At 37.0% G+C, this 16,931-nt stretch overlaps 1 protein-coding gene across 1 annotated transcript in view; it reads right to left on the bottom strand.

Moving 5' to 3' along the window:
* Window positions 1-3,307: 3,307 nt before the first annotated feature.
* The window catches only part of large1 (LARGE xylosyl- and glucuronyltransferase 1), a 113,553-nt gene continuing 99,929 nt past the window's right edge, over window positions 3,308-16,931 (bottom strand). Inside the window, exon 15 of the mRNA XM_052118848.1 lies at window positions 3,308-5,791. Within this exon, the coding sequence (XP_051974808.1) occupies window positions 5,594-5,791 (198 nt within the window). The 3' untranslated portion in view covers window positions 3,308-5,593. The remainder of the gene's footprint in view (window positions 5,792-16,931) is intronic.

Below are 16,931 nucleotides of genomic sequence, written 5' to 3'. Positions count from 1 at the left end.
AGTTTTAAATGAATCTGCAAACAGTTTCTGGATTGTCTTTAAGAAGTTTCTGCTTATAGATTTTTCTTGCAGACTCAGTTTTGACATCAGGGGGATACTGTATGGGCCCACAGTCTGTGTAGAGTGGGGAGGTCATCTGCATATGGCAGTGGGGTGACTGCAGCTGCTCCTCTGATTGGTTCATTTTCTCTGGCTCATTTGAATTGATACATTGAGGAATGTCAGAGTCTGGAATAGCCATAGCTGTTAGCTTTTTAGCATTTTTAGCTTAAAAACCTCCAAAATGAAAAATGTTATGCCCTTTTGTTTAAAAAAAAATTTGTTCAGTGCAGTTTTGTTTAAGTGCAGTTTTAGTTGTACTCACTGCTTCTCTCTCTGTGAATTGTTGGATCTAGTCTTTGTTTTAAATTTCCCTCCAATTTTCCTGCAGGCCTGAGCTGCTGCGTTGCTAGAGTCTGATCCTCTGCGCTGAATACTTGGTTTTAAAAACAAAAATACTGCATTTTCTGAGTTCTTTCCATCAAAGTTCAGTTCTATATGTGGTATTCTCTCAAATTTTGTAATTCTTTTTATCTAACTCTCATCTCAAAACAGCAAAAAAAGAAGAAAATTTAAGAGCTCATGCATATCATGATCACTCTGTTCAACTCTCTCACTCTCTCACTATCTCTTTCAGTCATTCAGTTCAATTCAATTCAATTCAAATGAGCTTTATTGGCATGACAAATTGTACATTGTATTGCCAAAGCATTTATATGAGCATGAAAAATAACAGAGTAGAACAAATTCTGTATTGAACAAGTGTGGGAGAAAAAAAAAAAAAATTAACAGTGTATACAGTATACTTTCAGTGATGTTTGTGTGTGTGTAAATGGGCGCATCACTGTTTGGTCGACTCTTCCCTCTTTTTGTGGCAGGAATTGATGTATTTTGCTGCTAGTGAAATGCAGTCTCTTTGTTCACCAAGTAAATATTGAGCTTGTGCATCATTCTTCAACTTTTTGAAGTTGGGACAAATCATTTCAAATTTGGGAAAGAAGTGTTTTCGAATTTCATTATAATTAGGGCAGGTGGTTAAGAAGTGCAGCTCTGTTTCTATTTGTCCTTGCCCTCTCTGGGCATCAGCTCTGCCTGTATCTGCTCTTCTCTATCTCCAGGCTGTGGTCGCTCAGTCTGTACCTCGTCATGTGTTTCCTCAGTTTGTAGTCTCTGACTGTACTCTGGTATTCTGCTGTCGCGTAATCTCTGTTTAGGGCCAAATAGATCTCTTTCACTCATTCACTATCTCTTTCAGTAACTACTCACTCACTCACTCACTATCTCTTTCACTCATTCACTATCTCTTTCAGTAACTACTCACTCACTCACTCACTATCTCTTTCACTCACTCACTATCTCTTTCAGTAACTACTCACTCACTCACTCACTCACTATCTCTTTCACTCATTCACTATCTCTTTCACTCATTCACTATCTCTTTCAGTAACTACTCACTCACTCACTCACTATCTCTTTCACTCATTCACTATCTCTTTCACTCATTCACTATCTCTTTCACTCACTCACTCACTCACTATCTCTTTCACTCATTCACTATCTCTTTCACTCACTCACTATCTCTTTCAGTCACTCATTCCCTCACTCATGCACTCACTCACTCACTATCTCTTTCAGTCACTCACTCACTCACTCACTCACTCACTATCTCTTTCACTCATTCACTATCTCTTTCACTCACTCACTATCTCTTTCAGTCACTACTCGTTCACTCACTCACTCACCATCTCTTTCACTCACTCACTATCTCTTTCAGTCACTACTCGCTCACTCACTCACTATCTCTTTCACTCACTCATCATTTATCATTTTTATTTACGGTACAACTTCCTTTATACAGTTGAATGCAAAAAGTATTGTGATGAAAGAACATTTTCTAGACTTTGATCATATGCAAGGAAGAAAATGTTCAAAAATTGTTTGGTTCTAAAGTTTGCATCCCCATTTCTGAATGTAATAGCAATGTTCTCAAATAATATCTTTGTATCTTTTTCCATTAGATGTTCATCCAACCTCTTTGAGCAGGTTTTTTTGTAGTTTAGAGGGATGTGTGGATGCGACTCTCCCATTCACTATTATGATGTTCTTTTCAGGTATTCAGAGCATGACCAAAGTTTTCCATTATATCTCCAATTTTAATGTTTCCCATCCCCCAGTTTTATAAAGGTTAAAACCAGCAGTTCATATCTAGAAACACTTTGTCCATACCACCCCGTCACAGTGAACCATCCCGCCACATCAGTTACCACCCGTCACAGGGTCATTTTGTTAAAATGGAATTTTATGGAAAGTAAATTAAATGTTACATAAATTAATGTTGAATGATGTTCGTGTTGTGTGGACTAATCAGATAAAAAATACAAATAAAGTTACATTTAAGTGAATTTGTTTTTTCAGTACAAACAATGAGGCCATTGAAATTTCGAATTCATATTTCAAGATTAAAAATCTAAGAATAAAAAAAATAATTAAATTACAGATTTCTATTGATGGTTTCCAAAAAAAGGGAAACTAATTTTACTATTAGGAAAAAATTCGATTTTAAAAATCTATTTCTTGTTTTACTACTCTAATGGCGTACATATTGTCCGTAACGGGGTGGTACAAGAAAGGCTCCCATGCCTGAATAAAAAGGATAATATTAAAAAGGATTTTGTGCCTGAGGTGGGAAAATATGTTTTTTTGGAGGATTAACATATCTTTCAAGTTGTAAGTTTTTAAAAAAAACTTTGTTCTTAATGAAAAATTGTAAAATTGCAAAGTGGAAATGGCACCCGTTTGGTAGAATGACTCTGCTGCCTACATTAGCGAATGCTACAGAACGACTTCCGGTGGAAGTTCATCCCATATCCGTTTCACTATTAAGACCTCCAGGAATAAGGTGGATAAGTAAGTGTCTTATTCACTACGCACTGTATGTACAATTGGTATGTTTTTAGATTTTTGAGTAAATGCGATGGCTAACGTGGACATGCCATCCATGGTTGCTGGACTACTGTGTGTACTGTTATTTCCTTCTTCCTAATATATTATCAATTTCTTCATGTGCAATAAATTACTACAATTTGATGACAAAACAGAAATCAAAAGAAACTGCTATCTACCATTTAATATATATATATATATATATATATATATATATATATATATATATATATATATTAGATTCATTTTTTAAAAGTTTTGTGTGAAATTGAGTAAATATAGTGCTAAACAAGAGTTTATAATATTTTTTTAGCAATTTTATTTTGATGTTATTTACTATATTAAATTGTGTGATATATCAGCATTTTCTTGGCCACCCTGCTCTCTGGGTATCAGAATCATCCAATAAAAAACCCATATCGGTCAACCACTGGTAAATACACTGAGTGAGATTGGATTGGTTTTCCCCTCTTTATTTATGTGGCCTTCCCAATGGATTTTTGATGAGTGTCACAATCACAAAATCAACATGGTTACCATCACGGTTACAATATATAGTGAAATAATGGTTACTATATGGAAAATACAATAAACCATGGTTTTACAACAGTAATACTGTATCAAAACCATCATTTGTAAAGAAAACAACTGTGACAGCAGTCATGGTTATTACAGGTTTCTACAGTAACTTCTCTAATTACTAAATTAAAAGTATTTAAAAGTAACCAGAAAATTCTGTTTCGTATATGACTGTTTGCTATGAATTGAGAATGGCCAATCAATAATATGAAGAAACTTTGAAGAGATCAGGCATACTATAACACACATACAGTGCATAGACTGTAGACTATTAAAAGCACTTAAATAGTAAACACAAATATGTTGCTAAACGTGTGTCATCCGGAAAACATCACGTTCTATTTTCAAAATCATATTAGTTTACAAACAGTTGATAAACATCTCTAAAATATCAGATTTACAAACATTTACAAACTCAAAAACATCTGATGAATTTCATTCTAACATTCAACAGTGACTGTTTTTGAGATATATTACACATGAGCATATACTCTGCAAAGCTTTAGGAGCGACAATCGCATTTGTAGTGTGTACGTGGGCAGCTTTCATCTGGACAATCGCATTTAAATGCGCATGGATGCTTTTGAAAAATATACTGACTAAATATAAAGATGGTAAAAAAAATGTTTTCTTAATGTACATTTTCATCAGTATAAGTCCTATTTGGACAGGAGTAGTTGTCCCTGAGGATGTCGGGAAAAACGTTTTTCACAGGTGAACTTGTGATTTCAATCATCTGAAATGTACATATCTGTGTTTTTCTCACATAACCGCAAATAACATTCTGTTTTTTGGCTAACTCAGGGTACCTCTAAGAAATCTAATCCCATATGAATAGGAATGTCTGTGATTGCACAATATGTTTTTTTTTTAAATGCAAAAATACGTTTTTTCTTTTTTTAGTCTAACATTATAAGCATTTATCGACATGTGTATTTTTCATCTTGTATTTTCCACGGACTAAATCTAAACCTAAAATATCTTCAAACATTGTTTCTAAATGCATTTCGATCATGATATTAACACTGTCATCTGAATTTTTCAGGAATTTGGTAGTAGAATGGAGTTGTCTCTCCATTCTCCATTGAACTTTATACAGAGCAATAATTAATACTCAGAAAAAGATTGACACCATGTTTGCCTCAGTCTAATAGATGTCTCCGCAAATAAGTTGTGATGTCAGGGTAGTAATTTTACCTGTTTGGCAAAATAACATGAACAAGATGTTGTTAGCGCATCCACATTCTTCAGCAGGTTAATGTTTTGTAAATGTATCTGTCTCAACTTTGTTGTGTGTGTAGTTTGACTGCATGCTCCAAACATATTCCGTTCCCTCAACAACAAAAATGACTACGTTATCTTTCTTATGCACATTCATTATTTGTGTGTTAGTGTGGTGCGACTCTCTGATGAATGAAGAGTGACAGTCTGTCAGAAACACAAAGCGTCCTAAATGTGTCTATGAAGTGTTCACTTTTGGCCTATATTTCGGTTAGGGATCTTCACTCACTTGTCTAGCAATAATATCTGTTTATTACACTGCTGATATGTGTGCTGAAGAAACATATTGCTACCTACTGTACAACAATACAACAACCCATCCACACTGCCTTTGTGTTTACAATGCTGAAAACTTGAACTTAGAGAGAGAGAGAAAGAGAGAGTCAGATAGAAAGATAGATAGATAGATGCACTTCAGACTGAAGCTTTGAATCTATCTGTCTCTCTATCTGTGTTGTCATTCAGAGCATCATTCATGACAGTCTTGATTTATTCTAGAAGTTTCCATTTGAAGAACTGTGCATCCTCTTATATGTCCTCTTACATCAATGTCCTCTTGTCAGTAGTTTATTTCTCTGCACTGAACAGCAGTGATAAATGTCTCATCAGATCCCTGAATGAATGAAGATCACGAACTGCACAAGCCCAGTTTTAATCCAACACGTCCACCCAACACCCAGTAATGGCTAGCCAGAGCTCCTGGATTGACTCATGGGAATTATTTTATTGGTTTGTTGTAGGATTTGCTCAGCTAGCTGTTGTTATCCACTGTCATGTATTTGAGTGCGGCGAAACCGTAGCGGCGAGACATGTTCTGCTGAAATTCTTCCTTCAGAGTCTTCAGGCAAGCACGATACTGTTTGTTTGAGCGAAACTTGGTGATGTCAAAGCTGGGCGCATGAGGCATATGGATCATATAGGCATTGGGCAAAACCACAAACTCATATTCCTGTAAACACACAACAAACAAAACATTACACATGCTGAAACATCCTTAATTAACTCTCTAAAAAATTTATTAGTTACTGTAATCCAATTACTTCTGTCAAAAGTAGAAATACATTGCATTTTAAATGCTTCCAATCAGATAACAGTTATTGAATTTCAATTAAGTGAAATTGAAATTGAAAAAGTACATTATTTAGAAATGTGTACCCCAAATAATGTTATTTATGTAGAATGTATATAAACATACATTTTGTTCAGACGTATGTCAGTTTGCGTCAGCTAAAAGGCTGTAGGCTAAAGGTTAAAGGCTATAGATATTATTTTGTATTAGCTAAAAATGTGTTTTAGAACATAATACAAAAATCTAATTAGTAATTACTTTTAAGTAATCAGTAAAGTATTCTGATACATTTCAGAGAAGTAAATAGTTATCTGTAATGGATTACTTTTTGAGTAACTTACTCAACACTGCTCTTAAAACAAGGCCATCATTAAAATGTGCAAAAAAAATCACATGATTAAAAAAAAATGATCGACTGAGAGCCCTAATTTATGATTAATCACATATTTTTGTAGTTAATCGCAATTAATCACAGATTTTGAAAATGCAGAAATGTGATACCATATATACTTATTTTAAAGTAAACATTTGTTAATTTCTATCTTAGGAAAGAAAAAAACTATATGCAACAATACAATACTTGAATGTTACTTGAATGGGTGATATTTCTGTCTTTATATTGTGGAAGGCTTTGTTTGGAAAATTTTAATAAACATTCTTTCAATCATCAGAGTGTCTGCTGGGATTGTTTTGTACATAAAATTATGCGACCTCTTAGTGACCTCTTGGCGCTATTCCTTGATCATTGACAGGGAAGCGCTGTTGGTGTGTGTGTGTCAGTGTTATGACTCCATGCGGACACATTTCAAAGGTTCCTCCCTCCCAACAAGTGTTTATGCTGGTTTATAATGTATTCATGGTAAATATGTTAATAAAGCATTAAACTTTTTATTAACGTGTTAATTCCGACAGCTCTAATATAAGCAATATCACATGAGCAAGAGTGCGATATGGCCCTACATCAGCACTGCTGTGATTCGGCTGCAGGTAACCACAGTATTGCTGATTTAAGGCCTGACTAGCATGATTGCGAGTATGATATTGCTTATATACAACAGTTCAATGAAACGAACGGTCACAGAAAAATGCATTTGTGCATGGAACTACTTTCTTACGCGACGGATCAGAATCTGTCTTTGCTAGTTCAAACCAAATGATGTGTCCAAGCCTCTCAAAACATCACTTTAGAACTATTAGTATCACAGCTTGAACGGTTTCTAACAAGTTATTAGAGAAGGGTGTGTGTGTGTGAGAGAGAGAGAGAGAGAGAGAGAGAGAGAGCGAGAGAGCAAGATGGAGCATGTGTGATCACCTATTGATGAAGGTTAGTCAGCTTTCTGAACATAATGTAATTTTGATGAAATGCATCCTATTTTCTCAGTGGAAAAATAGCAATAGAAAAAGTTGCAATTCTGTTGTTGCATTTTTTCAAGAGCATTAAAGTACATAAATTTGAGTCTGCATTCGTTATTCATACGCACAGCTGTTTAAATAGCCTTTAGATTAATGTAGGGCAAATGAGGACATAAATTAGTTTAGAACGCTGCATGTTAACACTGACCATGCCCACAAGAACAAATAAACCAATCTGATTGGCTGATGAATCTGACAATCTGACTTTAGATGCCTGTTCACATGCACTGTTGAGGAATTCTGAAGGCATGACAGGGTGGAGCTCAAACTCACGCGCTGCTTCGGCTAACGAGCATGGCTTCAGGCATGAAGGATTTGTGAAACAGTTTTCACACTTTGCTTGTAAGCATCAAGGAATAAATTCTGATTAGATCATATTTTTAAAGATTTTGTACAAAAAAGTATGATGACATTGAATGTGTTGCCATGGCATCAGTATTAAGACATCAAAAATCCCTTCAGAATTTTAAATCTGCATCTTGACATTCAAATTGTTTTGGAAGCAATTCAGGTTAACAAAATAGGGATATTTCAAAGTCTGTTAAAAGTGACACACTTCCTTCTGCCAGTTGGTGGTGCTATTACCATGACCCACAATAGCCACATCAATGTGATCAGCCTGGAAGAACAATTTTTTTGTAAATCACGCCATGCATGCAGAAGATATGAGACATTTGCTTTTTCAAATTTTTTATATATCATGCTGCCATGGCAACACCGTTCGATATATCAAAAATCTTTTCAATATTTAGCATCGTCAATATCTTGGCATGATGTTGCGCACATTTGGTACCTGTAACATGAAATGTAATAATATTCCTATATACGGTTCATAGAGCTGCCACAGACTCCCAGCAATAATAATATTAATAATATTAGCGGATACAACAGGGGCTACAGCACCTTCTGTGCTTGGCCACTAATAACAAAAATTTGAATACTTGCAAGCACAAAAGATCTGGGATACACCTTGCATTTATTCAGTAAGCACAATACAAAAACCTAAAGTACAATATAACATCAATTGTAATACTGGTCTAGGTGGGATTTGAACCCACAACCATTGGAATTATAGTCCAGTGCTGAACACAATGTGCCACTCAGTCCACATACTCTAAGGGTGGCAAACCAGTGTGGGTTATATTCTGAGCTGTAGATGGTACTGTCTCCAAACTGCTCAGGTATCCTCAGGACATGATTTATTTTTAAATCAGACAATGCATTCAAAAGATACATCACTTTTTAAGAAAATACAATATGGTGAAGTGGCAGTATGGCCAATTTTTTTTAACGGTTTCGTTGGAGTCCTCATGACCCACGGAATCCAAAGACACCAAGCTCATGATTTTAGGATATAAAGTTTTTTTTACCAATACGTGCTGCTGTCACCAAACTTTGCATGTACACTTAGATTGTGTTCGTAATGAAGCATTGCAAGTTTTGTTTCAATACGACAAACTGTTGCCTTACTTCCTGCCTTACTTCCTGTTTTACATCGACCTCGTTCATTTTGCAATGGCATAACTTCTAAACAGTGGCACAAAACAAAATTCTGTTATATCAGTCTGGTGCAGCTCGGTCTGGAGATTAATTTGAGACTTTGTTCTGGCAAATCAGACAAATTTGATGGATGTAATAAGTTTAAACCTTAAATGACATAATACAAGATGGCGGCAACTGTAATGGGAACTGTTTTAAAGTAAGGGGTCCATTTGAGTCCTAATAGTAATTTGATTACTATTTTAAAAGCGCTAAAGCTAAGCACAGAACTAAGTCACGCGCTAGCACTAAGTGCAACACTAAGTCATAAGTCATGTGAAGTTTTGGTATTTTAGTGCATGAATGCACTAAGTCTTGGCGCAAGCGGGTTTGGTGAAATTGTGCGTGCAAAGCGATAATAGGTGCAATTTATTTCTGCGATTGTTCTCCAGCACTTTTACATAGTTAATTTCGTTTCAAGCACCAGTGATATAAACAAAGACAGCACATTCATAAGAAGTTGGTAGTGTTAATGGATTGTATGCAATGATTTAGAAGAATAGAAATATGGATTTCTGTTCTTTTGTCCATCAACCTATTGAACCTTACTGAATGGCAGGCATATTTTTATGACAGTAAGTTTCCATCCACTTTTTGCACTGTTATCAACAAAGTAAAAAAGCATTAAAATATTTGCCTCCTGATAGTTTCAATTCAAATGGCCTTTTACCGATAAAATGGTATGCGTCATGATGTGATTCTTAAAATTTTGTGCAAAAGAAATTTGCCCTTGAGTCGTTTCCATACAGAATTTCAAGTATATCACAAATTATATCACACAATTGTGTAGCCTACCATTCGCATCTCAGATGTCACCACATTTGAGTAAAATGTATAGAGTACTGAGATAAGTTCTGGCCAGCTTACTGTTTAATTTCACATAATTGCAATAGCAGGGAAAATCAGAAGACGACATAGAATGGGGCCTGGGTAGCTCAGTGAGTATTGATGCTGACTACCACCCCTGGAGTTACAAGTTAAAATCCAGGGTGTGCTGAGTGACCCCAACCAGGTCTCCTAAGCAACCAAATTGGCTCAGTTGCTAGGGAGGGTAGAGTCACATGGGGTAACCTCCTCATGGTCACGATTAGTGGTTCTCGCTCTCAATGGGGTGTATGGTGAGTTGTGAGTGGATCGTGGAGAATAGCATGAGCATCCACGTGCTGTGATTGATGGTCTCAGAAGCGGAGGCAACTGACACTTGTCCTTTGCCACCCGGAGTGAGGTGAGTAACCGCGCCACCACTAAGTAGTGGGAATTGGGCATTCCAAATTGGGAGAAATTGGGATAAAGAAAGAAAAAATAAGATGCATCTAGGTTTATTAGAAAATATTAAATGGAATACTTGGCAAAATCCAACAGAACTAGTGGCATTTGTGAGCCTGGAATCCTATATTACACTCTTGTGAGAAATATAAATTGTACATGCTGTCTTTAGTTTGACATAACTCTGGAATGTTTTGCGGTCCAACGAGCACATACTCCTTTCCTTGAGCTAAATATCTCAGTCGGACATAACAAATATCTAGGACTGCTTGACCTCATATGATTACCGTTCCCGTTCTATTCCGGTCAACATTTACTGTCCTCGGCTATCTCGCAAGTCTTGCTATCACTATACTATTGGCTGTTGGTTGTTCTTTGTTCTATGAAAGGTATAAATATTATGCTTGCTGTAATACACTTTGAGTAGACTGAATAGAAGCAACTGTGTGTTGTCATTCTTTCTTCTCCCTTCATGAAGTCTTCAGATACGCGGACTCCCGACTGCACTTACTTGGGCATGCACTGAAAGGGACCGAGAGATTCTTGATGGTAGAAGTGTTGTGTGCTAAACTACAATGAGATCCAAGTTTTATTTCTAACAACTCCATAATTAAAATATGGGAAATTCATTCACATTATTTAATTGTATTTGTCCCTGCAGAAAATATATTGTGAAACGCAGGGCTGCGGTGTCCAAAAAACACAAAACCTACTTTGAAGTTGAGAGGCCTTACATTGTGGGAACTTTGTGGGAAATTCATGGGAGGTGTGGATTTAATGGATAAATTTTCTGCCAAATGTAAGTTCAGAATAAAATCAAATTGGTGGTACCTGTAAATTTTCTGGCACACCACTATTCGCACTGTGATCAATGCCTGGCTCCTCTACAAGCGAGACTGCAAAGCGCTCAAGATTTTCCCAAAAGAGGTGCTGAACAGGAGACAGTTTCAGGCAGAATGTGGCAGGGCAGAGGTCCCGTATTAGGCTAATTATGCCTCCGTGAGGGTTAAAGGCTGACTGCAGGGGATCGTGTAAAGTGATCAATGGAAAGGAGGAGGCGAGAACCGGCTTTTCAATATAAATAATAGTTTAATCATAAACTTGAAAGACAACATAAACACACACATGACGGACACGTCCGTAAACGATCTCTCTCTCCCACACGATCCCCTGCAGTCAGCCTTTAACCCTCACGGATGCATAATTAGCCTAATACGGGACCGGGTGCGTAGGATCACGACCCGGCCCCGCCCTCCGCCCTGCCACACAGAACTAACAGATTATCTTATCATGGTGAGAATGCATTTCTGCTAGTTACTTTTTGTAATTTGTTTAATATTTCACTGTTCATAACATATCTGACTTGAATCTTAATGTATTTTTGACATCTTAATTGATTCTGTTCTAATCCAGGAGCCCTTTAAATGCTCACAAGAGACCGTCCTCAGATGGGAGTGAACCAAACGGGACCCCAGCTAAGAGGCCATCTGCACACCCCCCGGTGGACGTGCACAGGCACATGGTTGCACATTTACCAGTGAAGACAACAAGAGGACACTGCAGACTCTGCATAACTGGCTACACCAATACTTTATGCCGCAAGTGTAATGTTCGTCTTTGTTTTTCTGAGGACAATAACTGTATTTGGGACTACCATACCGGAACTTTGGGACTACCATACTGGAACTTTGGGACTAAGTCCAGATTTCCTATATTTTTTATTAATAAATAACAATTCATTAAAAATATGACTGTTGTGTGATTATTATTCATGATATATACAGTTATGGGGCTACATAAGCAATCAACTGTGCAAACGAACACTTAGCTTTTCTGTATATTTGTTCAGACAATGCAAGTACAAATACAGGATTTCTGCTGCCCTTCCTGATCACTGTTGTAATATTACAACGTGTCATTCAAAACTTTTAAAAAACTTTTTTTTAGCATTAGAGGCCTCCTACAACAACATCTGAAAGGTAAAAAAAAGTTTGCTCATTTATTTCAAAATTTGGCCTTCACAGGGTTAAGGATCACCTTGGAAATGGCATAGCCACGCCCTAACAACCATTTATGGGATCCTAGCAACCACCCCCCATTAATTTTCATTCAAAATGTCTCAGAAGGATATCTTCAGAATAGAATGTCGCAAACACCTGAGGATTGGCTCTTTTGAGTCAGGTTAGTAAGCAGTCAATAAGAATCAAACTGTTCACTGGATAGCCATGCCCTGGCAACCATTTAGATCACCCTGGCAACCCGCTTTATTAATTTCAATAGAAAATGGCTGAGTGTGAAATCTTCGGATCAGTATGTCCTAGAGTCATGAGAGTTGGCTTGTTTTAATTGGGTGAGCAATCAGTCTTCAAGTATCATCATGGAAACTACTTAGCCACGCCCTAGCAACCATTTAGAGCACCCTAGCAACCAAACACCATTGACATCAATTCAAAATAACTTAGATGGGTATCTCAGGATCAGAATTATCATAAAGACTTCTGGGTTGACTTATTTCACTCAGGATAGCAAAGAGCCATGTTAAGTATCACCTTGGGAACTACCTAGCAACCAGATGGGGTTACCCTAGCAACCAAGTAACAAATAACATATCTCTGCACCAGAACATCGTGAAGACTTCTGTGTTGACTTATTTCACTCAGGATGGCAAGGAGCCTTGATTAGTATCACCCTGGTACCTGCTTAGCAACCAGATGGGTTACCCTAGCAAACAAGTCACAAATATCTGCACAAGAACATTGTAGAGATTTCCGGGTTGACTAATTTCACTCAGGATGGCAAGAAGCCTTGATAAGTATCACCCAGGTAACTTCTTAGCAACCAAAAGGGGTTACCCTAGAAACCAAGTAACAAATCACATATCTCTGCACAAGAACATTGTAGAGACTTCAGGGTTGACTTATTTCACTCAGGATGACAAGGAGCCATGTTAAGTATTACATTGGTAACTGCCTAGCAACCAGATGGGGTTACCTTTGCAACCAAGTAATAAATCACATATCTCTGCTCCAGAACATCGTAGGGACTTCCGGGTTGAATTATTTCACTCAGTATGTCAAGGAGCCTTGATAAGTATCGCCCTGGTAAATGCTTAGCAACAAGATTGGGTTACCCTAGCAACCAAGTAACAAATCACATATCTCTGCACCAGAACATCGTAGAGACTTCCAGGTTGAATTATTTCACTCAGTATGGCAAAGAGCCTTGATAAGTATCACCCTGGTAAATGCTTAGCAACCAGATGAGGTTACCCCAGCAACCAAGTAACAAATCACATATATCTGAACAAGAACATACCTATCTATCTATCTATCTATCTATCTATCTATCTGATAGACGGAATGGTCTTATAATATTAAAACTTTGAACTTTTAAAACTACTTATTAAACTTATAACTTTGGCTAGCTCACTGGGGTTCTAAATATAATTCTTATTTAATTATTTATACACCATTTACAATCATTTTTAATTACAAACTACACAATGATCACTAAGACTTTATAGATATTAGTTAATTTTTTTGTTTTTGTTCTTTCATAATTTCCTGTAAAACTGCTTTGAAATAATGCATATTGTGAAAAGCACTATACAAATAAAAATGACGACTTGATATTGCTCCATCCAGTTGTGCAAAGTTGATAGTGCAAAGACTGATGGCTTTAATAGCTGCAAAAGTTTGTTCAACCATGTATTAAAGCAGAAGGCTGATTACCTATGAATTCTTGAAATTTCGGTTATTGTTTTTTTTATTATTTATCAGCTGAATTACTCAACCCCCAACCATTCTTTCACACAAATGATTTGCACAAGCTGAGATTGATGAATCTTTCAAGGCACGTACTGTATATACATATATACATATACTACAGCATTTCTGACCCTAGAAACATTACGTTACTTCAAATTACGTCAAAAGCATAAATTATTACATTGTACAGATTACAGAAAATATGTTACTCATATAATTCCAGAATATATAGTGATAAAACTCATTGTCATGCTGTCTGTCTAGTCAGAAATCAATTTTAAAAACCATTGTAGAGTTTGACTTACCATGAATGCAGAGTGCATACTTTTTTTAAAGCATTTTTTTTAACTCTGTCATTATTTGCTATTCACTCACCCACATGTCCTTCTAAACCAGTAGAAACTACTGTACTTCCATGTTCTTCTTTCTTCTAACACAAAATTTGTATCGTTTTGAATAATATTCACACAACTCTTTTCCGTACAACAGTTCATAGTGACCACGATGGTCAATCTCCAAAGAAGCACCACAAACGTATCATGACAGTAATCAATATCCATTCCAAGTCTTCTTAAGTCATTCTATAGCTTTGTGTGAAGAGCAAACCCAAACTTAATTTGTTATTCACTGACAATCTTCCCTGTCGAAGCTCTGAAATGTACTACAAAGGTTTTATGACACCATTTGATGGCACTAGCTGTTTTTATCCAAATTGTATTTGAATTTATGCAACAACAAAAAAATACATTTATACCAAAACAGTTTGTGAATAAAGCAGCATTTCCATCCCTTATTATTAAGTAGCACTGGGGTATTTGAGTTTGGACTCAGACTCGAGTCCGAGTCACGAGTCCAATTTTAATGGACTTGGCACAAATTATAAAAAAAAATTCCGTAACATAGGGTGACCATATGTCCTTTTTTTCCCGGACCTGTCCTCGTTTTTTAGACCTGAAAAAAGCACCCGGTCGGGATTTCAAAATTGCCTCTTTGATTTGGCTTTGTCTTCATAATGATGTGCTCTCTACAGTTAGTACTATAATACATTCTTTGTATTTGATACTGTGCATCAGTTTTCATGCGTACGTGTCCTTATTCTGGCTGAGAGCAGCAGCGCGCATTCTTTCAAAGTACTTTCTCTCTCGCCGTGCGTGTGCGTGCTGTATGTGTGTGCACGAAAGAGATCGCCACATGTGCTCGGCCGCTCTCATCCAGAAATATCAGTAACGCAAGTACACTTTTAAAAGTACATTTCCAAACTCTGAAAATTATTAATTAGAACAAATGTTTTATTAGACTCACGCTTACAATGCAAAGCCATTTCTAACTAAAAATGTTGACTATATTGAGACAAAATCATATATGCTAGGGATCAGGGATATTTAAACTTATACCACGGGCTGTTTAAATACTCGATTCTGATTGGCTGGAAGGCGTGCAGTAAAACCGTTTAATGCACAGGTAGTTCCAGTCAGTTTGATTACAGTTCGAAATTAATCCGCTACTATAATCATTGGTAACCATAGTAACACAGTTACACTTGCAAACAGAGTGAGAGAAACATATGAAAACGTTTATTTATGTAGGCTAAATGGATGATTTTTGCATATCGTTTAATTTGTATGGTGAATATGGCAATTTTGAGAAATGGGCCCAGGCACAAGACAAAATAGAAGACTTGGAGAAGACGTTGAATGACAAAAAGCGGCACAAAGAATTAACACCGACAGAGCTAGATAAGATCGAAGACGACAAAGATGAGGTCAATACGAAAAAGACAACTAAATGGGCAGTTAACACTTTCAGTGACTTTTTGCGCCAAAGACAGAAAAATTGTGATTTCGAGACCTACTCTGCTTCTCTTTTAAATGAGACATTGCGGGAGTTTTATGCCTCTGTTCAGTCTACCGCTGGACGCGAATACAGTGTTGCAAGTTTGATGTGTCTCAGAGCAGGTATAAACCGTCACATTACAAAATACAACATCATAAGTGATAAAGACTTCAAGTCAAGCAATGCCATCTTTAAATCAGTTTTAAAGCGCTACAGGAAAAATGGAAAAGACACCAGCGTTCATCATCCGCGAATTACTGAGTCTGACTTGGAGAAAATTAGAAATGCACCTGCACTCTCCCCTTTCACACCCACAGGACTTGTAAGAAAAGTTTGGTTTGACATACAGCTGTGTTTTGCAAGGAGGGGAAGAGAAGGAAACCGTAACCTATCAAAAGAGTCTTTCGTTCTCCGGCAAGACGAGAATGGGAAAGAGTACCTGACCCTGGCGCATAACCCAGAGACAAAAAACCACAAGGATCCCACCGCATCGGATAGAGAAAATTTACGAGGATTTATGTTTGCGAGCCCCGGCGACCCACTTTGTCCCGTGGACAGCTTTAAAAAATATCTGTCAAAGTGTCCAGAAAATACCGGAGCGTTCTATTTGCATCCGAGACGCATCCCTCTGTGCAAACTCGAGAACACCGAAATGTGGTTCACCAGGGAGCCGATGGGGCTCAACTACCTTAGCAATATGCTAAAAAGTATTTGTGAAGAGGTTGGTAATAGATATTTCGTTTTTGCCCATAAATGTAAACTGTGTTTATATTATTTTCCAAATCTAAATTGTATACTTTAAATTCTTGTTGTTCAGGTGGAAGGTATCTCACAAATGTACACAAACCATAGTTTACGTAGCACTGCCGTTGGACGACTCTCTGATACAGGACTAGAAAGTCGCCAGATCATGTCAGTGACAGGCCACCGATGCGAGGCGAGTTTGCGGTCATATTGGGCCCCATCTTTGTTAGAGAGGAGGGCATGGAGTGACATACTGACATCTAGAACCTCAACAAGCAAAGCGAAACATAATTTCACCTCCAAGCCTAAAACTGAAATAACCCTACCCTTTTCCATGTCTAACTTCACGATAAATGGAAATATGGAGTTTAACATCAATTAGTATAATGATGAGTAAAACAATCCCCTATCGAAATTTCCAACTGTTTGATTTTTTGTTTTCATTTAATTTAATGCAT

This window comes from Xyrauchen texanus, chromosome 45 (genome assembly GCF_025860055.1).
Source record: "Xyrauchen texanus isolate HMW12.3.18 chromosome 45, RBS_HiC_50CHRs, whole genome shotgun sequence".
Classification (NCBI taxonomy): domain Eukaryota; kingdom Metazoa; phylum Chordata; class Actinopteri; order Cypriniformes; family Catostomidae; genus Xyrauchen; species Xyrauchen texanus.
This window is presented reverse-complemented; position numbering and strand designations above follow the sequence as displayed.